Here is a 26,947-nt window from a genome sequence, read left to right as displayed (position 1 = left end):
TGAAATCACCCTTCAATTATATACCAGATTAAAATGACTAGGTCAAGCCAGAAAGACTCTTACTGATGACAGTGCGGATCTAATGCTTTGAGAAGAAGTACCTTGAGAATTAAGATTTGATTTTATCTGTAACCTTCCACACCCTGAACTCTTGTACCAGGTGATAAGGCTAGCATGTGCCTATTTTACTTCTGCCACCTTCTGGCAGAACAATGTTCTCTCCATATATATTGGTAGTATTCACTGAGGAAAAAACAAGCTCTTCGGCATCAGGTAGATATGATGGCAACTTGGGGGAGATGACTTTATTCAGGCAGAATAAAGGCCCTATCTGTTTAACACAATGCACTTAAGACACATTCAAATGTGCAGAAACAGTATCACGTACAGTCCTTTTTGGGTTGCACAATTGCTAGAGACAGGGAGGGACCATGAAATAAAGTAGATGGCTAGGCTAAGACCATTCTCTGTGTTTGCTTTACGTTTGCAAGGAGAGGGACTGCAGAGCAGGGGCAGAGCACATGTTTCACATGCCAAAGGTCCCCAGGTTCAATCCCTGGCAACTTCAGATTAAAGGGATGAAGCAGCAGGTGGTGGGAAAGATTGCCACTTAACAACCTGGAAGAGTAAAGACGATATTGGAATACAGGTTTACACCAACTCAGAACATTGGTCCATCTAGCTCAGGACTGTCTATGGTGGCTGGCAAGAGCTCTCCAGGGTAATTGAGAATACAAAGATGCACAGCTTTATATCACCACGCACCAGGAAAGACTGTTCACAGAACCCTGGCATCCTTTTAAGGGACAGAATAGCTTTCCAGTAGCAAAGTGACCCATGATGGCTTGAATATTGACAATATAGTGACCATACATGAACAAACTGGGTGACACACCTTCTCAGACCGTATGCATCATGCACTTTGCAGCTGGTATATAGAAAACTGCATTATCCCAGTTGCTATGTCTGTCCCCTGTGCTGACAGACTAAGCCAGTCCAAGGCAATCCATTACAGGACTTTACAAGGTCACTGTGCCTGAGATATCATCCAACTTGGTGGCACCCCATATGCATTTCATTTGCACCACTCTACCTATCACCAGGAGAAGGGGACGACAGAGGATGAGATGGTTGAACAGTGTTCTCAAAGCTACTAACATGAGTTTGGCCAAACTGTGAGAGGCAGTGAAGCATAGGTGTACCTGGCGTGCTCTGGTCCATGGGGTCACGACTGAACGACTGAACAACAACAACACCTATCACCAAGTGGAGGAGATTCTAAGATTGTTAGGAAGCTGCTTTTTACCAGGTTGGACTATTGGTCCATTTAAACCAGGACTATCTACTGGCAATTGCTCTCCAGAGATATCAGGGTTCAAACCTGCAAAACATGTTCTCTGCTACTGAGGAGCAGCACCTTCTGTTTGGCACTAGGATGTTACATTATACTGAGTCAGACCGTTAGTCCATCTAGCTCAATATTATCTACATTGACTGGTGGCGGCGTTCCATGATTTCAGACAGGGTACATTTCAAGTCTCACCTGGAGACGCCAGGGATTAATCCTGGGAACCTTCTGTATGCAAAGCCTTCCAGTCTATCAATGGTCTTCACTTTAGATGTCCTTGGAAAGTTACACATTATTTCTCATTAATAGGGTAACCATTTCCCCCCAAGTACTTAGAAATCTGAAGTGCCATTACTGTAGATCTTCAGTTGCATTACCAAGAAATCTTAAATGCTCCAGTGGTAGGCTAAAATGAGCGTATGACAATATCCTGTATATTGTCTGAGAATAAGTGGTTTAGCTAAAAAAAAATTATCAGGTACAGTTCTGTGCTTTGTTTACAGTCAGGCAGTCTGCTGCTTTCTCTGACCTTGATATCAGCACCTGATTTACATCCAGGGCTACTGGAAAACTGTTCAACCTCAGATGCTCCGATTATTGTGCCTTGGCTGCCAATTCTCATGGGCAATATTCAAGTCTTCATGGGTCACTTTGCTACTGGAAAGCCCACAGTGATGACAAATCTCCAGCAGAGTTGTGAAACTTAGCCTGGCCTTTGGAAAGGCCATCATAAAGGCCTTTGGGAGAAGGTGAAACAAATCTGGCTGTGAAATTGGAAACACAACTTCTCTAAGCTTTCATGTATGGTCACTAAGGTTAAATACCTTGACTAATTCCATCATAGGTGTTTTGAAATTGTGAATATAAAGTAGGCAACCTATAGATAATGAAATGAAAAGGCACACTAGAATTCTACATAATTCCTGTGACAGGCACATGGAACCCATGAATACTTCCCAAAATTTTAATCAATGACGGGATTTGCAGATGACATAAATGTTAGAGTAGCTAGCATCTCATAATATGGCAATAAAATTCAAAACACCTTGATAAAAATGGGCCAAAGCTAACAAAATAAAATGCATCTTGGACAAATTAAAAGTTTTTGTTTTTGTTTAGGTAATCACAATCATTTTGCACAGGTATAGGATGAGGGAAACCTGGCTACATATGAAAAGTATATTGGGTTTGTAGTCAATCACAAGCTGAACATGCGTTAACAGTGTGATGCAGCGTCAAAAAAAGGCTGAAGCAATTTTAGGCAGCATTAATAGAACCACAGTTTCCCAAACATGTATCTGAAGAAGTGTGCATGCACACGAAAGCTCATACCAAGAACAGACTTAGTTGGTCTCTAAGCCGTGCTACTGGAAGGAATTTTTTATTTTGTTTTGTTTTGACTATGGGAAATGAGAGTTCCAACTTTACTCTGCACTAGTCAGATTTCATCTGGACTTTGTCTTCATGTGTACTGTATTCTTTTTGCTACCTGTTAAAATCATTCCTGTTTAGACGAGTCTACCCAGATGCTTATAAAGTTGAGATAATTCTAGTCTGTTTTAGTATTTTAAAGTATGGTTGTGAATTTTTCCTGATTTATCTGTTTTATTTTTTGTAAACCGGCTTTGAAGGTTTTTGTATTTTTTTAAAACCACAATCAAACATTGTATCAATTTTTTGAAATTGATAAGTAAAAAAGAAGGCTCCATGGAGGGAGTGTGTAGAGGAAGGCAGGCATCTTGCCAGTAGACACAGCAGCAGCAGCAACCTATTCAGCAGCAGTCTTAGTCAGACCATCCATCTCTGATGGAGCCAAGAGGAGAAGGAGATGGTTGCAGCAGCACCTGCAGGCTGAGTTTCCCCTATGGGAGATTTGAGAAGAACCCACAGTGGGCGCCAGGGAAGCCTCCTGGAAATGGCATGAGGATGCCTTGCTAGGTGGCTTGGGACCCTGTGGGCAGAACAGGAGATCAGAACCACCCACAGGAGAGAGTGGGGAGTTTGGTTCCAGAAAGAATGGGAAAAACCAGATCGCAGAGAGGGCAAGAGAAGACAAGGTCAGTAAAGTGCCTGCTTTAAATCCCTCTGATATCTTCCAGATGTAAGTCAGAAAGCTAGCATGGTCAGCGGCAGAAGAAGGAGCCTCTGGACACAAGCTGAGAGGAGGCCCAGGAAGTGAAGGACCTCTCCTCTCAGCATTCAGATAATAAGGCTAGAGAAGCCACCCCACTGAAATTTGACAGCTGGTGATCCTAACCCTGAATAAAGGGTGGGAAGTACCCTGGGCTATCACATAGAAAGGTGGGTGGGGAAAGAATCCCCCAACAGTTAAGATAACTAGAGGATGTAGGGGGAAGGCATAACATGTGGTGTAATGTGAGGATTAATAAAATGTTTAAAGAAGCATAATTGGCCAGCTTCTCTTTTGTATTTTGTAGGGGACATATGGGCCATAACTGTTTGAAAGCACTCCACCCTGAGCCTTACACTCCTATACACAGAAATGTGCTTGGCAGGCATTCAACATAAAATATAGTAGGGCAACCTAAATAGGGACCTTGGTATTTGGGGAACAAAAGGCTATTGTTGATACTGTTTCTCCAATACACCATGTACAACCTACACAGAAGTGTGAGAACGGCCGAACCACCAACAATTTTCTAATTGTGGGGGACGCAGGTACCTGACTGCAGCAACATAACCGAAAACCTGACAGGGGTTCCACTCAGAGAGGATAAATCCTAGCTACCAAACAGATCTATCTGGTCATAGAGCTCAATTCTGTAGCAGAGAACATGTTATCTTAGGGATACAAATATGTGCAGCAATGATTTTAAAATATAGCCAAGGCCTAGGTTTCAAGGGAACCATTATCTGTTTACACAACTTTGAGTAAGACCACTCACTAATTGAAAATATGCTTAAACTCATTTGGTTGGGGGAAAGGCTCCTGTTAATTTCAGTAGAAATTGCCTGCAAGTATATATGTTTCTGGTGGAGAGAGATATTAGACAACAATATAGAAATAAAATAGTAAAATGGGTAAAAGGATGTTAGTCAAAATTTATATTTGCACAATTCAAACTGTTTTACGGTAGTATAGCACAGAGTATGCTATAAATAGTTTTTATTGATATGAAATAGTTGAATGGGAATCTATAGGTACCAAAATGGGAAAGACCAACGGGCTCTATATTGCAGTACAACATTGCACATCTTTCTGTAATTAAATTATTTTATGCAGAGAAGGAAGAAAATGCTATTGCACTCAGCAAGTTAAACACTTGACATTTCCATCACAGAAAATGCAACATTTTAGAAATCTAGATATGTTTATTAATTAGTGATTATTAACACCCAGTAAACAACATTATGTCTTGTAAAAACACAATCTTTCTTCACAGCATGGAGCTGAAATCTATTATTCACTGATTCCATATGCTGAAATACACTCAAATGATCACAAATGACCTTAAACATTAGATAAATGTAAATGAGGACATTGTTGAAAATGCGCTTTTGATTGATATCTAAAAGACCAGGTTGTAAATCTTGACAAGAGATGAAGTCTTGCACACACTACATGGCAATTTGAAACCTACATATGGGTGTGCATGAAACAAAACAGGGGTCTGTTCACAATGAGCTGAAATCAGAGGTGTTTAAGGTCTTAAGAAAAGCACTTATTTTGGATGCTTGGCACCTGAAATGATATGGGATTGTATTAAGTTCAGCACATATGATAAAAAAGGAACAATTGCTTTAAGCTGCCCAATAGTTTTGCCTCCAGGTTGAAACTGAAACATTAAGTAAATGCCCACTAAAATGGGCCTAAAATAGACCTTATACAACATTGTTTTTGGCTATTCCATTTAAACCCTTAACCTCAAACATCAAAGCAGGCTGCAGCTGGACTTCAACAGCCTTGCTCTAGGACAGAGAAGGTAGATTGGAACCTAAATATTTGTCATACAAAGCAGGTGGTCTACCACTGAGTTGTGTTCCGGCCTCCAAACAAGGCAGTGAGACAATTAGAGCAGAGGAAGAAAACATTTCCTGGCCTCAAACATGCTTTCATCTGAGTATTTTGATAGAAACGGTTCAGTAACAGTACATTACACTGCATTCCTAAGGACCCAGATTCAATCACGGGCACCTACATTCAAAATGATCTTCAAGGAGCAAGAGCTAGCCTTGGCAAGAATAGCTAATACTGACATGGACTGACAATGGTCTGACTTAGTATATGGTAGCTTCAGACACTAATTGCATTCTTAAACATAAATTAATTACAGAGTAAGGGCAATCCACCCGGTATTCTGTCTCTAGCTGTAACAGTCCCTGAGGAAAAATAAATATGTCTAGTTTGTGGTGAATCACTTAGTAGTGTCTGCTAAATGTATATTTTAGTGACCGCTTCTTCACGCTCTTCACACATCCTTCAGCAGGAATACTGCTGAGTATAGTGGTTTGATTATGGCCATAAGTGAAGTATTTATTATTATTATTATTATTATTATTAGTAGTAGTAGTAGTAGTGGCAGGCTTGCCTGCATTTTTAACGAAAAGCTAAGGATTGCATTTCAGCTGGCTGAAGATCTTTTGTTGAAGAAGAAGAAGAAGAAGAAGAAGAAGAAGAAGAAGAAGAAGAAGAAGAAGAAGAAGAAGAGCTTGGATTTGATATCCTGCTTTATCACTACCCGAAGGAGTCTCAAAGTGGCTAACATTTTCCTTTCCCTTCCTCTCCCACAACAAACACTGTGAGGTGAGTGGGGCTGAGAGACTTCAAAGAAATGTGACTAGCCCATGGTCACCCAGCAGCTGCATGTGGAGGAGCGGAGACGCAAACCCAGTTCACCAGATTACAAGCTACCACTCTTAACCACTACACCACACTGGCTCTATGTGTCTTACAAACTGACTCTATATGCCATCAGAAGTAAGCACCTCTGAGTTCAAGGGACCTTCGTCCCAGAAGACAGTGCACAGGATCGTAGTCATGCTGAGTCTAATAGATTTTACGCTGTGTACTGCTGCTTGTTGTTGTGATACTTCTGGGTTTATCTATGTGTAATAATGGGTCGATACAGCTGCCTCTATCTGGGGACTCTCCTTTGGGGTATGTTTATGTGGGTTGTCATGATGGTCTCCTGCAATCAAAATTTACCACTACACCACTGTGGCCACTACTAAAAAGGGCATTTTTGCATGTAGCTAAAGGTAGATGATGTGTAGCACAAGTTACTTTTTCTTGTGCATGCAAAGCAACATATGTTTCAGAATTTTGAAAAAAGCAGTTTGGATTAACATAAAAAGCTAAGTGTTCAGTCAATACATGCTGGACTGGTATATAATTTTTGTCTGACAAAATTGATTCCTAGTGAGAGCCAAGCACAAGTCTGAAAATGAGCCAGCGCTTCATTCTCTTTCTACTTTCATCTAGCATGGGTAAAGGTTCATACAGAAACAATGTAAAAGAAACATAAGAAGTGTCTTACCAGCTTGAGACTGCTTGGGCTCTGAACTTCTTTTGGTTTCTTCTGATTATATCGCTTACATCTATAACAATGGTTAAGAATCATCCATAAAAAAAATACTGATGGATCAAAAGCTACTCATATTTCACGGCAAATATTTCTGCAACCATAGTCATTATTATATATTATGAGCACCCATGTGCAAGAGCAGCCACTTAACCTTGGTTAATCAATGAGGGGACCAGTGCAGCTCATTTGCATCATGCTCAGATTGGGGGGTAAGTCAATGTGGTGACCTTCAGATGTTGTTGGACTCCAACTCCATCAGTCCCAGCCAGCATGGCCAATGGTCCAGGTTGATGGGAGTTGTGGTTCAACAACATCTGGAAGGCATCACATCCCAGAAGTTCATTGTAGTGACGGGCTAACACACAATGGCTAGTTGTGGTTGGGAATACACATCAGAATGTGCGCCCCATTGAGATGAACAGCGCTGGCAGACATCCACCCTTGAGTGCACCTTGAGATGTGCATGCAGCTCCTCCCACCCCCATTGGAAAGAAAGTAAAATGGATAAAATTTGTCATAATTAGCCATCAAATGTGAGAGGTTGCTGAAGGAACCCTAACTCTTAAACAGATATACATGAAAGTCACATCATGTCAGTTAAACTTCCCCAGGGGTAGTCAACCTTTTTATACCTATCACCTACTGATGCATCTTTCTTGATGGTAAAATTTCCTTTCCGCCCACCAGTGCTCGATGGAAGGATTCCACTTGTGTCATAGAACTATGGTTACCAGATGTCCCCGTTTCACAGGGACAGTCCCCAGATTTACAAATCTGTCCCCAGACAAAATCCGTCCCCAGAATGTCCCCAGATTTCATTTAATGTCCCCGGATTTATATTTTAAGTGTTGTAGATTTATTACCGGTAGTAGGGAATGAATGTTGTGAGATTGGTTCAATGGCACAAGACACATCACATGGGGACTTCCAGCAAGGAAAAATGGCGGGCGCCACAGCAGCGGGCAGCTTCTGAAGCCAGCCAGAGCCAACTGTGCTACCAGGCTGGGTATGGACTGCTGAGACTGCCACTGCTGCCTCCACTGCCAAGGCGGAACCACTGACCCCCCCCCCATGACCCAAACCGAGCCGAGACCGAGAGCACCCGGCCACCTGGCTGACTACCCAACAGCGCTCTGGGGCCAGGAAAACCCCAGAGCTGACGCAGGGAGGAGGAGGAGAGGAGAAGGAGAAAGGAGAGAGAGAAAGAGGAAGGAGAAAATGAGGGGAGCCCCGACCTTGCCACGCTGCTGTTGCCACCGCCGCTATGGAGGACAGGTAGGAGAGCACTGGGAGGGCAAGGTCAAGTGGCCGAGCCCAGGCCTGGCCCGAGCCTACTCCACAGCAGCTAGCGCTCTAAGAGAGCAGGCTGGGGCCCAGAAGAAGGCCACACGACAGAGGAGACCACAAAAGAGAATATATTACTTCTTTTTTAAATAACTTTTAAAAAATACTTTTTTTCTCTTTAAAAAAAAAAAAGTGTCCCCGGATTCTTTGAAAAAAATCTGGTAACCTTACGTAGAACCCCCTACTGCCCACCTAGAATCCTGAAACACCCACCAGTGAGCAGTAGGGACCAGGTTGACAACCCCTGAACTTGCCTTTTAACACATGTACTCTGGATTACAGAAGAAATCACCCCAAAGCCAAATCACCCTGGGGTATACACCTGTCTGTTAGCCTCCTCTTTCTCACCATCATTCCTGGGAAACTATCAACACTTTCTCATTGGAAGCAGTGAACTGAGAAATTAATGAAAGTTGCCTATTTTTGTGGTTTATTAAATTGTTATTCCACCCTTCCTCCTGAAGAAATCCAGTACCTCCATCCTTATCCCATTTGCTTGGAAATCAGTCCTGTGACTTTCAAGAAAACCCACTTCTGTTTAGAATTACAGCCTAGGCTCAAAACCAGGAGAGCATCCTTCCAGACATACATGCTTTGAATTGCCTTCAACGCCAGCCTTAAAAACCATGGACATGCGAAATGGCTTGCCCTGAAGTAGCTACAGCAGCGTTTTGTATGTGGCAAGAGTAGCGATACAATCCTGCTATGTCGTTGACCAGTGATAATGTGAGGTCAACAGGCTGCTTTATATTTAGCAGGTAGACTTGGGCTGACATAGAGGTTATAATAATTGTTAGGTGAGTTGTCCTAGGTGAGTTGTCCCCATTCCCATTCTCACCGATTTATGTGCGAAATGCAAGGTTTACGCAATGCTATTATGACACACATAGACTTGTGGGGAATCCCACAAGAGCACTGGCATGGATATAGTTGCCGCAGGAGCAGCTTGCAAATCACATTAGCGGCGTTTGCAAAAAAACAAAACAAAACACATTTCTCAAATGCATCACCGTTGAGAGTAACAGAGGCTCAGAAAGCCATAATAATGAAGTTTATGAACGTAACAGACATTTGTGTGTGTGTGTGTGTGTGTGTGTGTGTAACAAAAGAGCAGAGATAATGTTGTTGCTATGAAAAATACATTTTAAAAAGCCCTCTGGGTTTTGGATTTTTTTTTTACATGTTTCCATGGTTTTCTGTGTAACACCGTGATCCAAATCATAGAGAAAAGAAAGGGCATGACTAATCTCATAAATAATTATGTATTATTTGGTTAATTAAGCAAATACGCTAATAAAACATCGTATACTTTTTTTTAAAAAAAATTGCCTTCAATAATTTTGTTTTAGTTGTGTAATCATGAAGGGTTCAGACCTGCATCCAACTACATCCTACACACATGCACAAACATTTGTTACTGAAATCAAAATAACTTCTACATAGGATACGTTTATAGCTGGATGCAGGATCATAAACAACATATTTTACATAGTGCATAAATCTTTATTCTGCAGAATCCATTCTCAAGCTTCTCTTTAAAACCTAGGTTTTCTAAGATTATTTAGAGAGCCATACACAATATAGCTATATTATAATATTACTGGTTTTTGTGGGGAGGGGGTTGCATTGTGGATATTGCAATACACTTTAAGCTTGTCTCACATTTCTAGATACCATATTTCAATTCATAAGTACATGATAAACAAAGAGCTAAAATACAGATCACTTTTAAGCAGTTCCCCAAACCATTTTTCCTCCTTGAAAGTCTCCATCAGTGAATGTGTAAGTTCTCAGCTGTATTTACATCAGTGCAAATAGTTTAAATATAACACATAACTATCAGAATGAGCTCTGGCTAAGAAATTTGTAGACTGGACCAAGGCATGAATTTCAGATCATTATTTCATTAAAGTTTAGAAAATGCAAATTTGATGTTCAGGTTCATTACCAAATTCACCTTTAACACATTTCCTTTTTTCCTTTGGCAATTGATTAGACTACTAATAGAGCCATAAAACTATAAAAAGTAGGAAATACAATTTTAAGACAAAATAATACATTAATAATACATTAAAAAACAGTAGTGTTACTATGCAATGCAATTACTAACAAGTGTAATTTAATTTCAGTGCAGATTAGGAGGTGCAGCTATTCATTATACCTTCTTATACCATAATATGGTGCTATATGAGCAGTGGCAGAGTTTTAAAAAGAATACATTCATGTTTGCACGGCGCACGGCAACACACAGGAGTTTCATTGTTAAAAGTACCCCTAAATGTTATACAATAGGGAAAGAGATTGCTTAAAAACTGGAATAGTTAATAGTTAAAAGTCGGCTTCTGTGTTCCCTATACCTGATATATATTGATTTTGTATTAAGAGAGCACATGCTTTGACATCCCTGTAGTAAATGAAATTATTACTCCCACAAATGAATTGACAATAAACCCATCAAAGACCGATGGGACACAATACACTCAGTGGGTTTTTTTTTGGGGGGGGGGAAGAGTAAAAAGGTAAATCAAATCCCACCAACAACAACAAATTCAAAACTACACAAAAGCAGGACCCCTAGGTATCCTTTATGAATAATGCTAATAATAGCAACAATAATAAGTATAACAATGATGATCATATAAAAGTGAATGCTCAGATGCAAAGCACTATTGCCAGGTCGATTTTCAATTACATTTCACTGATGTATTCATTTGTTTCTTAATGTGTTCATCTTGCCCATTAAGAATAATTAGCAGGCTTGCTTAGTGATTTCCTGGCTTCTGACTGTGATTTTCTCTCTTCCTGGGTTGACACCATTTTGAATATATATATATATATATATATATATATATATATATATATATATATATATAGCAAGTGGCATATAATTTATAAGTTTTAAAGAAATTTAAAGGACAAAGGTAAACTCTAATTTTAAACAAGAAGGGCATTTAAATTTAATAGCTCGACAACAGAGCACAAAACAAGGCACTTTGTAAAACCCCCCCCATCACAGAATCGACAATTTTTGAAACGTATTTGCTTAGGGAAGTTTCGAGTCGAGTACAAATCTTTATTCAAGCATCCTGACAAGGCATTGAAAGTTATTGTGCATTTTAACAGCTTTGCAAGTTAATACTAAAACATTTAATAAATTCAACTGATTTTTGTGTTATTTCCATGTAAGTGTGAAGTCAGTAATATTTTTGTTTATGTTCTGTCCTCAGCTGCAATTCAATGGGTTGAAATGGGCAGTGATTAATCTAAAGTATATTTGATAACTGATTGTTTCAAAGCAGTATATTCTGACCATATAGAGAAACAGAAAACAACCAGATTGTCACGGCAGATTTGCTTTGCAAAATCCGAAACTCCTAAAAATTGGTTTTTTAAAAAAGTTCCGTTCACATAATAGATCATTGGATGACACAAAGGATTTTGACACTGCAAGAAAACTTTACAATAGACCTGTGAAATACTGTTAAAGCTGTCTGGTGCTTAATTTGTGATTCTAAAAATCTAAAGTGGAAGCAAAATATCAGCCAGGTTAAATAAGTTCAGTTGGTTATAATATATGCTGATTCAACTCTATTGATTCTTAAAAATGTTTTCCTCATGTCCTTTTTTTACAGAGGTACTACAGAAAGCAACAGTATAATGCATAACTATATGGCACACTGCAAAACTGTAGATTCCAGGTAGGGAAAAAAATCAACAACATTTTCCTGGCTTAATAATATAAGAGGGAAAATATCCCCTTCCCCTTTCACCCCTATCCCCATTTTAAAGCATCTGTGTGTCACATTCTTAAAAGATAAGATAAGTGCCTAGGACTGCCTTCATCTGTGAATTCTCCAAAAATTTGACACTGATACAGCTGTCTTGAGGTCCCCCAAAGAGGGCACAGTGTTCTTGAAGTCTGATTGTCTGCATCCTTGCATTACCATTGTATGCATACTGTAAGCACACATTGTTTCCCTTAAAAAGCAACACCCTCACAACAGAATTAAATAAAATTGAGAAAAAAGGACCTATCTTGTGAATACTAACAAAGAGATTTCTCCATAACTTTGACATGCCAGTATTCCGCCACTAAATGAAGACCCCTAACATGCAAATGTCATTATCATCAAGAACCAAAGCAAACAGATACCTTCTGCGTTCCCCTCTCAATTTCTAACAGTCATTAATATTCACTATGGGACTTAGCATGTATGCTATTGTAGACACTTAGTTAACTGAGAGGGAATAATTTGCAGTCATATTAAGGTGCAAATTTGTTTACCTGCATATGTACTAATTAGCTTTAATAAAACGTATTCCAATAACAAGAATGAAAAGTGGAATTTGAAAACCTTGTTTTAGGAGAAATACTGGGCAATTGGTAATGAACTGAGTGGAGATGCATCTTGCATGAAGTTAGGGAAAGTCTACTATGAATGATATTATGTGTACATGGTCTAAACATAAACAAAATGTAGAAATTGATATAATATACAATTAAGTGATACTCAGAGAAGACCCACTGAAATAACTGAGTCTACTATGAATATGACTAATTTTGGATATCACTCTGGGTAAATATATATATATATATATATATATATATATATATATATATATATATATATATATATAATATATATATAATATATGTGAGTGTATATATATATATATATTCTCACATATATATTTATTCAATATAAAATGTCAATTTCTTGAAGCAAAAGCAATGTAAAGTAGACCAGCAACTGGAAAAATCCGTAAAACTGGAATTGTAAGGTCTCCTGTTGTATAACTTTAAACAGAACTGATTTGAATACTTACATAACACGGGATCAGTATTTATCATGTTTCTTGATTCTTTCTTTCAGAACTAGCACACTTCCTTTTTAATGTAAAAGGGAGTGTGATTCCCCCCCCCCCCCAGGGAACACTGTAAATCTATTTAATAACATTATATATTTTTAATTACTTACAGTGGGTATATGTACATATACATATATTATTATATGGACTCCTTGTTGTCCTTTTATATCAATTGTTGCTCAGACAGCGAAAAAGGAACGAGCCCAACAAAACAGTTTTCTATCTGAATAAGGATACTTTTGATGGCCTTTTCATTTCCATCAGTTAACAGAACTTCTTTGACATCTGCAGAAATAGCAACCTGGAAGGTGTGTGTGTGGGGGGGGGGGAGAGAGAGAGAGAGAGAGAGAGAAGAGCACAGCAAACAATGAGCAAATATGCTTGTCTGTGTGGAAGTGAAGACAGGAGTGACAAGCCTTCAGTATCATGCTTCCTCACCTATTTCTCTGTAACAGTCTTCAATCTTTTTTCATTTTATGTCTGCATTATTTTAATCATTCAATCAAATCAGTCAATACTTTTATCATTCCATTTGCGGGAGCCTCTATCTTGCTATCATTCTGTTCCGTAATTGCATTGTGACAGCGGATGATGGTATTCTGAGAGGCTTTCATTTGCGGGCTTCTGTTTATCTAGTAGAGCCATCATACGAGGCTGTCACTCTGCCTTTCAGCTTGCTTCTGTCTGATGCCCTTCATATAACTTTGCATTGCAGGCAGATGGCTTTGTAAGGGTAATTTTTTTGTGAGCTTTGACATGCTCGCACATTGGGCTGTAACCTCGACACATTGTGTAAGAACGACAGGTTTGTCAAATGCCAATCAGTGTAACAATATGCTTTTATTTGTAGAGACATAAAAACTTGTCTAATGCACTGCTCTGCTACATAATATCTCCTGAATACATGACTCAGAACCCAGAGAATGGTGAATGACGCTCCTGAATGGCCAATCTAATTCAAAAGAATCTAATTACCGAGAGCTCTGGATCATGTTTGTTGGTGTAATAATGCAGGCAAAACATTAGCAGCTATATCATGGTGCTCCAACTGTGATTCGCCAGGCTATTCCTGTATCTTAGCAAATGGGGGGGGGGGCTATAATCTGAGGAGGGGGGAAGCTTCAGCTATGGCAATGAAAGACAGACCGTACGTGGCCTGGAATGTCACAACAAGAGATATTGACTACACTGAGGTAAAATGTTTCTGCTCATCGAGGCAACCATAAAATCAATATGATACGAAAGCAAGTCAATCTAGAAGGTCTCTCAAGACTCTGCAGCTTGACCGCAGCTGATTCTGTTGACAGTTCTCTGACCCAGGAGTTGGAGGCACTGGAACATTTTTTCCCTTTTGTTCCTCCCTCTGAATAGGATTGGAATTGAGAAAAGACCTACCATAAGCCCAGCCAAGCATGTCATGCCACCCCCTAGCTCACACACAGCAAGGCCCCTGAAAGAGAGAAAAGAAATGGTAGAACCCATACAAATTAGATGAAAATGGCCAGAGAGACATATATGTTACAAGAACAAATTGCTATCTGTAGTGCGGCGCGGAGGTACCAGGAAGTAGCAAAGGCATGACCGGGCTACCTCATGTCGTTTTGCGTTTTAAAAATAATTATGAAATAGAAAAGTCACAAAGCAGGCAAACCAGTGGGGGTTCCCTCATTAGTGCTCAGTGCAACATTGCCACCGCTGAGCTGGAAAAAAAATCCGAGAAGGTTCTCCCCCCCCCCCCATTCCTTGTCAATGGCACTGTCTTTTAGAACTAAACTAGCTAGAGTAACGAAAGATAATTGTTAGGAAAGGATAACACTGTTAATTCACATTCATTCGTTCAAAAACAGTTAGACAAGTAAATGAAAGAATTAATATAATTTCTCTCGCTCACTCTTGCTCCCACTCTCTGGAGAACTATAGAATGAAATAGTTGAAATTTGTAACAGAAACTCTAACATTTAAAATAAAGTACACACCTCAGCTGTGTGTGTGTGTATGTGTGTGTGTGTGTGTGTGTGTGTGTGTGTTTCTTTCTTTGCTATGCACAGGTGGAAAATTTAGCTCATAATTAGCACTTTAATTACAACTGGCCTACAAAAGATCCTTGTTGTTGCTGATGATGTTGTTGTTTAAAAAAAAACCTCTTAGCACAACTGCTTTGTGCTAAGTAAATTTACTTTTAAGAACGTCCCATTGATATCTGTGGGATTGTTCAAAAGTAAGTAAGCCTTGACTGGTGCCCCATAGAGTAAAAATCAAAAAGTTTGTGCAACATCAGTTGTTTTCTTAAAGATGACAAATGAGAATGCTAAATATGTGATGTGCACATTTTTATTAATTTATTTCAAAGTTCATTGGCAGCCACAACCTAGAGTGCATTTATGCAAGAAAATACCATTTCATGATAGACATTTGCTGGGATATTTAAAACTCTTGGTGGATAAAAATAATTCAAGACAGGTTACGAGTTATATTGTATAGCATAAAATATACTAGAATGGAAACCACACAAACAAAAATAATAAAAATATTTTCATAAAATTGCTAAATAAATAAAGTAGTTAGATCACTCCTCATGAAAGAGATAACTAAGGAGCAACCAGTAAGAACATAGGCTGACTTTTCCTTGGTTTGAGCATTATACACTAATCCTGGTCCGGTTGCACTCGCTACCAATTAGTTTCTGGGCCCAATTCAAAGTGCTGGTTTTGACCTATAAAGCCTTAAATGGCTCAGGGCCCTAATACCTCAAGAACCGCCTCTTTCCATATGAACCTACCCGGACCCGGAGATCTTCTTCTGAGGCCCTTCTTTGTGTGCCTCCTCCTCGAGAAGTCCTGAGGGTGGCATCACAAGAACGGGCCTTCTCTGCTGTGGCTCCCCATCTGTGGAATGCTCTCCCCAAGGAAGTTTGCCTGGCTCCATCATTATACACCTTTAGGCACCAGGCAAAATCATTCCTTTTTAACCAGGCCTTCAGTAGATTTGATTGACATCCTATGCCCTTTTAAAATGTGGGGCTTTTTTGGGAGGAGGGTTATTGGGTTGTTTTTATTTTGATTATATATTTTGTGGCTTTATATTTTGTTTTCGTTTTGTGAATCGCCCTGAGATCTCCGGGTAAGGTAAAGGTAAAGGGACCCCTGACCATTAGGTCCCGTCGCGGACGACTCTGGGGTTGTGGCACTCATCTCGCTTTAGTGGCCAAGTGAGCCGGTGTACAGCTTCCGGGTCATGTGGCCAACATGACTAAACTGCTTCTGGCAAACCAGAGCAGTGCACGGAAACGCCGTTTACCTTTCCGCCGTAGCGGTACCTATTTATCTACTTGCACTTTGACGTGCTTTCAAACTGCTAGGTTGGCAGGAGCAGGGACCAAATAACGGGAGCTCACCCCGTTTGAACCACCAATCAACAAGCCCTAGGCTCTGTGGTTTAACCCACAGCGCCACCAGCGTCCATGACCTCCGGGTATAGGGTGGTATATAAATTCAATCATCATCATCATCATCAACAACAACAACGAGATACAAATCAGCATGGGAGCGATGTTTTGTAAGTTTTGATAAGCTTTGTTTATTAATTTCAAACATAAAGCAGGTGTCTGAAAGATATGGGATTCAATTAAATTTTACTCAGAGTAGACCCACTGAAATTAATGAACATGAGTAAGTTAGGTCTAATAATTTCAATAGGACTAGTTGAATACCACCCATGCTTCAACACAAGCACTTGAAACTGCGCATAGGAAGCTACTGGAGGCTGGTGGGGGGCGGGGGACAAGAAACCCAAGATATTTGGTATAATGCTCATTTGGGTTTTGTTTTGTTTTGCAGGAAACTCATGACAAGGACATTGTAGAAGTCTGCCTTTGGAAAATTTGCATTTATACTGTTGTTGTTGGCATCCATTTGTCTCGAGAGACAATGGAAGAATATGCCATTGGGAGGTAACGTCAAACCATTGGAGTGTTACAATTCCACACAAGGTCAACCTCTGGCTGAGAAATGAATCACAAAAGTCCAGAAAACAGAGTTGAGGAGCAGTTGTAATCAAGCACAATAAAGCAAGCCAGAACCAAATATAGTCCAGAGGACAGAGAATTTGAGTAGAGATCCTGAGGTCAGCAATACGGGAAGGCAGTCAAGAGGTAGAGCAAAGAAGGTAACACAGGTTGCAAGAGTCTACGACACCCTTTCTCAACCTTGGGTTTCTAGATGTTGCTGGACCACAGCTCCCATCATGCCTGACCCTGGCCAGGATGGCTAGGAATGGTGGGAATCGGAGTCCAACACAATGTCTGGACCCTTGGTTGAGAAAGGCTGGCCTGGGAGGGGAAAGATTTGTGGTGGTCCATCAACTAGCAGACCTCAGCTGAGGGCTTATATAGTCTGGTCCCTCAGACTTCATCCAGAACCAGCTGCACACACTTACTTCTGCCCTCAGGAGTCCTTTCTTCCCAAGAAGTCCCTTAATCTCAAGTTGTTCCCTTGGGCTTTCAGGCATGCACTCTTTTGCTGAGCCCAGAATTTCTGACAGCTATGCTCTCTGAGACTGGGAGGAAGTTTGGCTTTCCCCTTTGTATTGGAGGGGGGCAGGTCTTCTGCTGCAGGTGAATCAGAGGGTCCACTCCAAGGGCCCCTTCCTGGGCAACTTCTGGAGGCAGGCCTGGTGAGGTCTCTCCCTGCATACCAAGGTCTTCCAGATCGGTGCTGAAATGGGATAGAGTCTCCAGGCTTGGGGAGGTCTGGGTCTTTGTCACAGGACAAGGTTTTCAAAATTGTGTCAGGTCCCAGTATGACAAACCCACTGGAGTTGTAGCAAAGGGGTTTTTTTTGGCAAACTGAATGGGATTCCTAGGTGCAGCTTGGAGTTTGTCTACTAATGTCTGAAATTTAGCACCTTGATGGGAATAGTGAGCATATTGGGACTTGACCATCCTGCAGTAATACTAGATGTGATCATCCTGAAAGACCTGCTCCCTGCTTTTCAGGCCTTATTCCATCAGGCCTAGGGAGGGTGGGTCACTGACTGGCTCTAGCTGCAAAAGTTGAGGCTGCTGAACAGACTCTGGGGTTGGTGTGTTGTTTAGGGTTTTTTCGGGGGGGGGGGTTGCTGCTGTTACTGATATATTTTTTCTATTTTTATATCTTCTTGTGATTTATGTAGAAATGTTTCAGTCTGGTACTTTTTGATGTGTTTTATTTATTGTTTATGACTACTGGGAAAGGGGAGAGTGAGAGGAGATACGATAGTCATCTTCAAATGTCTAAAGGGCTGTCAAATGGAAGAGGGAGCAAGCTTGTTTTCTTCTGTTCTGGAGGGTAGGACTCGAACCAATGGCTTCAAGTTGCAAGAAAGGAGATTCCGATTAAATATACGGGAAAACTTTCTGACAGTAAGAGCTGTTTGACACTGGAACAGTCTCCCTAGGGAGATTGTGGACTCTCCTTCCTTGGAGGTTCTTAAGCAGAGGTTGGATGGCCATCTGTCATGGATGCTTTAGCTGAGATTCCTGCATTGCAGGGGGTTGGACTAGATGACCCTTGAGGTGCCTTTCAACTCTACAATTCTATGATTCTACTTTAGTCATATATGTAATTTTTTCATGTTGTAAGGCACCTTGAGCATGGTTTTAACCATGAAGAGGCGGCATACAAACAAAATGGTGTGTGCGCATGTATAATACTGAGGTATACTTCAGTTTAACAGGAGTAACAGGATTATATGAAAATCTATGGTGGTAGTGATAGCGAGGACACAACTACCATTGGCAATCAGGTGTCCAGGAAACTATTGGAGCTATACCTAGAAGTTGATGAATTCTTCGAGGTGGGAAGTGAAGACATCCTTTTGGATTTCTGGAACTTTCAACAAGGAGGATAAGAGTGGGATTTATTTGATGCATAGGAGACTGGTAAATTTTTAGTTGCTCCCCCCCCCCCCCAAATTGTCCCACGTGCAATGATTTGGTCGGAATGTTGTTTTGTACTGGCTTATTTTCTCTGCAGTTTATTTATTGTACCCTACTCCTAAATCTATATAGATTAAGGTGTTCAACTGTCAGAGGCAGTATGCTTCAGAATACCAACCACTGGAAACTGCAGGATCGGGGAGTGCTGCTGTGCTTGGCCCTACTTGCATGCTTTCCATAGGCATCTAGTTGGCCACTGTGAAAACATTATGCCACTGGATTGATCCATCATGTTCTCCTTAAGTTATTAAGGGTGGGGTTTTAAATAGTTTAAATAAATAAATAATGCTGCCTTAATGTCATCTAGCATATATAATCTAAGGAGTGTTCTGGTGTTCAGTCATAAAAAAGTCCAGAACAATTCTCCAGACCAAAGCTAGTTTCCTAAAGACTGCTGTGGAAGTTACAAAACAGAGCTCTAGGAGGTACCAGATATGCTATGTACAGATTCAGAACCTAATTGTATGTGTCCACAGAGATCATGAAGAAGAGCCAGATGCATTCCTGAGGAAAATAATTTGTGGTCTGAATTACAGAAGGAAGGGCAGCATCCATACTTACCATCCAATGTGGTGTCTGCAGTTATGCAGAAGACTTAAGTATACTAAACAAAAATACACAAGTGAATACGCAAATGTAACACCACCACCACCAACAACAAAGGGTGTTGTGACAACTTAAATACTAACAAATATATTACGCTAAGTCTACACGGACACCCTGACAAAAGGGCATGAGTCCACAAATATTTATGCCATATTAAATGTGTTAGAGTCTAGGGTGCCATAAGATTCTTTGACTATTTTTGTTGCAAGAGTTGTCCCTCTGAAAAAAGTGAAAATTTAACCATGGGGATTTAATGTATGGATGGCAAAATTGCAAACAAGTAAGCTATTCAGTGTCATGAAATTAGCTCTATGATGTTGATTGCAGATCTATTTTTGATATTCAAAATTTATATACAGTATAGGCCAGGGGTGGCCAACTCCCAAGAGACTGCGATCTACTCACAGAGTTAAAAACTGACAGTGATCTACCCCCTTTTGGGGGGTTCAGGTCAAAGTTGTTGAGTTTTTTCAGGGAGGAGGTAAAATGTTGAGCTTTTTTTAGGGGGGCACAGTTGTTCAGCTTCTTTGGGGGGTCCCAATGATCTACCAGTGATCTACCGCAGACGTCCAGTGATCTACCAGTAGATCATGATCTACCTGTTGGACATGCCTGTTATCTGCAGTCAGCTTTTCATTTCCATATGAACATCTGTACTAGGTAGGAAATAGGTCTATGTCCCCTACCCAGCTCATATAGCACATGTAGCAGAAGTGAACGCTAGTAGTTCAATATGTGCAAAGACATACACCAACCTACATCTTGTTGGCATCTGTCTGTCTTGAGAGACAAGGGAGTACGCCACCGGAGGTGAAGTGAATCACAGTGCCTGCTGTGGCTGCAGGGACTGGTAACTCATAACTGCTGCCTCCTGCATTGTTTTTGCTGCATCAGCAGGAACAAAGTGGCCTTTCAGGGGTGCAAGCCTGGCATCATCATGGTGCGTGAAAATTTTTGGAAAGGTTGGGAGGTTTACCAGAGGCAGAGGTGCAGCGGTTTTTCTTTTTCTGTCTTAAAATAATCTTCATTTTAGCATCGCCAGTTGTGGCAGTAATAGAGCTCCTTTGGTCAGCTGCCAGCTGGCACCCTCATCTCAGTGAATGATCAGATATAGTGCCATTATTGGAGAATGTTGGAGACACACACCACCATCTTTTTTAGAGGAGGCGGCTCACCTGTCTTCACGGCAAGGGTGGAGACCCTGTGGTACTCAAATGGCCATGCTGAGGCTGATGAGAGCTGCCACCTAATTACATATGGATGGTCACCAGATCCCCATAGCTGACGTATGACAAGCACCCAAATGTTCTATATATTTGCATCCCTAAACAAACAAACAAATAAATAATTCCCCTCCCCACACCATTTTTTTGCCATCTGTGAATGGAGTGGTAAATTAAAGTTGGCTTTTGTTTGTTTTTAGCCCTATGCATTGTAGCACACTATTGACCATGTTGACTTAGAAATAAAGATACATTTCTCCCAAGCAAGAGCATATTTGTGGCCTTCTGTAGCTCCCGTTCAAAACAGCTGAATAAAAGGGCAGGGAGATGGCTGCAAAAATTGCCCTGCTTCTGCTTGTCACATCTTAAATGCCCCTAATTTTCTGGGATTCTACCATGTTCTTAAGCCCGGCAAGGCCAGGAAGCTTGGTCTATTACATGTTCTGTACTGTACCAGCATGTCTAGATGGGGAGCCTTGCAAGCCTCTGGTACCGAAATATGAAAAATATACAGAAAAACAACAGCGAAAGGCATGCAGAGAGTGCAAGAAATATTCTGGTGCCAAAGCTCTGCTTTAAAACTATGATATACCTTCCCAGACAATACTTTACTGACTTTCAGAACAGAAGTAAGAGTAAACTCAGTAACAGATGCCTTTTGTTTTCCCCCTGACCTTCACAATCAGTGCTGATCGATTGACGCCTCACTTTTGTTTCCCAAAAATCAAAGTGAAATAAAACGCCTTGAGTGGAAATCAAAAGTCTTTGACATATAGCAGAAAGCTTGCTGTGCAATATTAGTACCCAACGGCAGCTCCAAATTCTTTGTTAAGAGCAACATGCTTTCACCTTGAACTTTTAAAAACAGAATCTGACGACTTAAATCATAGCAATCTTTACTATGCAAATATAATAAAACTAATGGATTGGAAAGGTTCTTTTATGGGTTGCTTTTGTACCTGAACACTTCATGGTACTTCAGGCAGTAGTAAGCTAGTACCTCTTCAGAAGGCCAGATACCTAAAGAGAGAGAGAGAGAGAGAAATGGTCACTTTTAAAAGAAAAGGCTCTCTTAATTTTTTAAAAACCTATACTTAGATCTGTCCAAAGTGATCCTTTGTTGCACTTTTAAACATGGGCCAGAAAGTAACAGGATAAAGTGAAATATATGCTGGTTGAGTTCTGTTCAAGAAAATAGCTATGAGTGTATTGTGTTCCATTCTTGTTTCATACAAGAATGCCCTTTATTTATGTTGAATTCTGTTTGTCAGAGCAGCACTAAGTGGAGACTGGGAACAGTACAGTGTGCAGCTGGGCCACTAGTCAAAGCTTATGGAAGGTACTCTGCGCCACTGAGGCCACCTGAGCCTCAAGTGAGACAGCAAAGGACCCAGGAGGTAAGAGCAGGTAAGCTCCCACCCATCCGGTCCAGACAACCACCCAACAGCGCCTCAGCCTTATCTGGATTGAGCTTCAGTTGGCTGGCTCTCATCCAGTCCATTACTGAGGCAAGACAATGGTCCAGCACATCCATTGCCAAACCTGCAGGTGTAAAGGAGAAATAGAGCTGTACGTCATCAGCATATCGTTAACAAGGTACTCCAAAACTCTGGATAACCCCACTCAGCAGCTTCATGTAAATTTTAAACAGCATAGAAGTCTGCATAGAACCCTACATTGAAGACTCCATGGGGCCGAAGAATCACCCTCTGGAAATGACCATCCAAGTACAACCAGAACCACTGCAAAGTGGTGCCACCCACAGGGGCAGACTTTGGTCTTTCAAATTTCAGTGCACTCTGTGAAAGGGCAAAATTTGAAGCCCCCATCTCTCGCCTTCTGTTCTGCTCAATTCACCACATCATAGTTTTGATGCCCTCTGGCGCCCCCTAGGCGGAGCAGGTTACGCTGCCCTAAATCTGCCTCTGCCACCCGCCCCTAACTCAGACACTCCAGAAGAATATCATAGTCGATACTGAAAGCCATTGAGAAGTCAAGGAGAATTAACAGGGACACATTTCTCCTTCACATTTCTCTCACAACAGAAGCGCCCAAAGCAGTTTCTGTGCCAAATCTGACCCTGGATCTTGTTTGTGACCATCTGCTTAAGAACCTTGCCCAGGAAGAGGAGACTGACAACTGGTCGTACTTAGATTGTCTGAATCCAGGGAGGGTTTATCAAAGGGTGGTTTTATCACTGCCTCCTTCAAGCAGCCGGGGACCACACCCTCTCGTAAGGAGGCATTAATCACTTCCTGCCTCTGCCAGCTGTCCCCTCCCCAGTCAAGAGGGGCCAGGGTACAGAGCGCAAGCGGTCACCTTGACCGATCCAAACACCTCAAGCCTTACTAAGTGAAACTCATCCAACACAACAGGACTAGACATTGCTCTGGACACCCCTTGATATTTGTTTGCTGTAACAGGGTAGTCAAAAACCTGGTGTATGAAAGTGATTTTATACTCAAAATGCTTTGCAAACAAGTTACAGCAAGCTACCATCGGTTCTGCTGCATCCATCAGGCCAGACTATAAGAGGCCCTGCACCACCCAGAAAAGTTCTGTTGGACGGCACCATGAGGATGCAATAGAGGCAGCAAAGCATGCCTTCCTTGCTGCCTTCACTGTCACTCAGTGATGAGCCTCTCCCCCCCCCCATAAGACTGCATTCCGCAAGAGTTTTCTTCCACTTGTGTTCGAGCCACTTCCCAGCTTGTTTCCACACTCTAAGTTCTGGAGTGTACCACGGAGCCAAGTCACTGTCTCTCAGACTAACCTAACTGACCTGTCATCAGGTTAAAATGACAGTTCAGGGCTCCATGGAGAACGGGTGAGCTACAAATATAACAGACATACCTATTTTCACCTGATCAATCAATATGTTATGTTTTGGTATTATGAGAATGAAAGTATGTGTGAGTTAGTATAGCATGACAGTTGTGAACATTGTTGGTGCATAGCTGAAATCTCCTCTCAGCCAGGGACTCATACACTAGATAATCATATGCAGGACATAGTTCTCAGCTCCCTGCATCTGCAATATGACAGCAGCAGCAGCAGCAGCAACAACAACAACAGCAGTCTACTTTATAGGACTTTGCTACCACTGTATTCTGTACATTGCCTACTGCATTCTTGACACCAAAAGAATCTTCAATAGTAGTCAGAGTACCATCAATGGGCTTGACCTTTGAAAATAAAGGCAAAGGTCCTTCCTATTACAAGAGCTTTTCCTCATTATTAGCCAATGGTTGAACCTGGGAGCCCTCTGGATCTTTCTGTTTGCATGAACGAGCACAAGGAGATGCTCATTCTTGTGCATCCAGAGGATGGTGCGAACTTGGAGCATTTGTTAGCTAAAGGGCAATCTTCATTAGCCATGGTATCATTAGGATTTAAATTATATCCTCTATGGCCTCCAGCCAGCAGAAAGGGATAATCCATACACACTACTGCACTATGTTAGATCAGAGTCACATTATAGTAATGCTTTGTAGAAATCCCAGAGAAGTGAAACTAGCTTCCATAAGTCTCTCCCCCCCCCCGCCCCCATGGGAAAAGTTTTATTCAAGAGTAAGGATGATTTCTGCCAAACCCCAACAAAGATGATGGGGGCATTCTTAGCTCTCTGTATGATGGAAGCGCTATCCCACTGCCCTGTTTTCTCCAAACTAGTCAGGACAACAAGTTGTCTCTATGTTTGTTTGTATGTAGGCATATACCTACAGGATACCTTCCCGAGCTTACTATAAGTGAGCACACAGCCAAAAGAGAGTATGGTGTAAAGTGGATTTTTTTTTTTTAAAAAAAAAACCATTCATATTGCTGTGTTGAGAATTGCTTTTTCCTGAGCTCTGCCTTTCTTTGGATTCAAGCTCAGTTGAGCTTACCAGTTCCTGTGCTTCCCACCACTGTGCCATAATTGAGAACTTTCAGCTTGGACTGAGTTGTATGTGTATGAAAAATTAACTTATGCCTATTTGAAACTTAGTAGATCGTTTTCCTCTCATAATATATATGGCAATATTGAAATGAGTGAAAGGATTATTTTGTACCCCATAACCATTAAAGGCTGAAAGTGCAAAGTCTACTCTGCCCTTTCCCAATTGCAGCAAAAGTGCTAATGCCCCACTCAAGGCTAAGAAGTTCTGTCACACTGGTAGAATAAATTGAAAAACCTTCCAGCCCCAGCCCCACAGTAGTTGCACAGCTTTGGGACTGTGTGGTATCCATCTCCCATGTCTGCCTAGAATTTGTTCCAGTGTGGATGGCTGCAGTGGCAAAGAAAAGGGTCTCATATCAACACAAGGGAACATTTGTTGTGTGGATTGTATCCTTTATATTTGAAACTATGTTTTTTTTTAAAAGAAATTATCCACCAAAGCAATTTTTCATGTCTAGTAGATGTAGCTCATTTAGAACCACCTGCAATCTTCCTCAAACTAAATTCCTTTATTAAAATCAACAACTTTTTTTTATAAAAAAAACACCCCTCAAACTGTTCTCAGTTATGTCACAAAATACTAGCCGTTGCAAGACACGTCTCAACCTTCTAGACACGTCTCAACCTTTCTCTCTCACCTTGCAATTTGGAAAAATTAAACTTTGTCTTTGAATGACAGGTGAGTCACTCTATCTTTTATTGGGGGACTGCCACTAATGCAGTAGAAAGTTAGCACTCAGTTCCCTGGTAGTAGCAGCTGTCATATCATCAATGGGAAAGATTGTAAACAGGTTCCTCTGAATCCACACAACAACTCAATCAGCCACTAGCAACACATAATGCAACTTTCTGCAATCCTTTAGTATTACAAAGTAACATGCCAGTACAGGCACAGACGGCAGCAGCAACAACAAAAATAATAGTAGCCAGCACTCTCTCACAAACAGAGGTCTCAAATATGGAAGTACACAGCGCTACCCACTAAAGCATTAAGCTAGCAGCAAGAATACCTTTGTTAATTTTAGTAAAAGGAAAAGCTTCTCTTGCTTGAACAGGTAGGTAATCCTCTTTGATGGCTTTCAAAATAGGGATAAGCTTAACAAGCCATGTGGAGGAGTTTGCACTTTGACTTCTACTCCCTTGTACTGACCTATATTTTATAATATGCAAAGATGTAATATAGCTATAGATCAAGATGCTGCCTGGATGTATGTATTTCTCATTTACCACAAAGCCTGAGAACCATCCCGCCCACTGAAACCAACGGGAGAAATTAAACTCTTTGCAAATGAAATCAAAGGGCTTTCCTTTTGGACCCAATCCAAATGAGTGTAAAATGTGCTTAAGTTCCATTGAAATCAATTAAGCTAAGCCCTATTATTCAATTCCATTTATTTGTGTCTGGGACGGTGACAACATGCTGATAATTCACATTCCTCTGGCATGTCGCTTTTGCTACGTTTACAACTGTATAAAAGTTGGAGAGCAAACATGATGCAGGATGCCTCTTGTACTCATGGAGGCTTCCTGCACAGTTTAGGTCCCTGCGTAATACAGCACTACTCCCTCTAACCCAGGCATAGGCAAATTCCGGCCCTCCAGATGTTTGGGACTACAATTCCCATCATCCCTAGCTAACAGGACCAGTGGTTAGGGATGATGGGGATTGTAGTTCCAAACATCTGGAGGGCCGGAGTTTTCCTATTCCTGCTCTAACCTGCTGATCTTTCCTTGTGTGTCCCTTTTATTTTGGCAAGCATAAGAGCAAAAGAATGGCCCTGCTGGAGCAGGCGAAAGGTCCATCTAGTCCAGCCTACATTCTTACAATGGCCAACGATATGCCAAACATGATGTTGGAACCAGATATTTACTGAGATAATATCTACTTTGCTCTTAAATTAAGCCTAATTAATTTCAATGGGGTTTAAGCAGAACTTTCTCTGAATTAAAGCCAATCCATATTTCAAGGTTATTCCATTTGAAAGTCTGTAAATTCTTCACTGATTATAAATTGGCTTCCAGTTTTACATGTATCAAGTTAACTAGGCATTTACATTAAAGCCTTCTTTTGTATTCATACTCTTCTTATTTATACCT

General features: G+C 41.0%; 1 protein-coding gene across 2 annotated transcripts in view; it reads right to left on the bottom strand.

Annotated features, from left to right (window-relative positions):
• Nucleotides 1-26,947, bottom strand: part of CAMKMT (calmodulin-lysine N-methyltransferase) — a 238,074-nt gene that overhangs the window by 27,211 nt on the left and 183,916 nt on the right. For both annotated transcript variants that reach the window (XM_033144896.1, XM_033144895.1), the window contains exons 4-7: nt 21,870-21,930; nt 14,503-14,557; nt 13,345-13,408; nt 6,847-6,907 (exon numbers count right to left, since the gene is read on the bottom strand). In XM_033144896.1, coding sequence (XP_033000787.1) covers nt 6,847-6,907; nt 13,345-13,408; nt 14,503-14,557; nt 21,870-21,930 — 241 coding nt within the window. The remainder of the gene's footprint in view (nt 1-6,846; nt 6,908-13,344; nt 13,409-14,502; nt 14,558-21,869; nt 21,931-26,947) is intronic.

Source organism: Lacerta agilis, chromosome 3 (genome assembly GCF_009819535.1).
Source record: "Lacerta agilis isolate rLacAgi1 chromosome 3, rLacAgi1.pri, whole genome shotgun sequence".
Classification (NCBI taxonomy): Eukaryota; Metazoa; Chordata; class Lepidosauria; order Squamata; family Lacertidae; genus Lacerta; species Lacerta agilis.
This window is presented reverse-complemented; position numbering and strand designations above follow the sequence as displayed.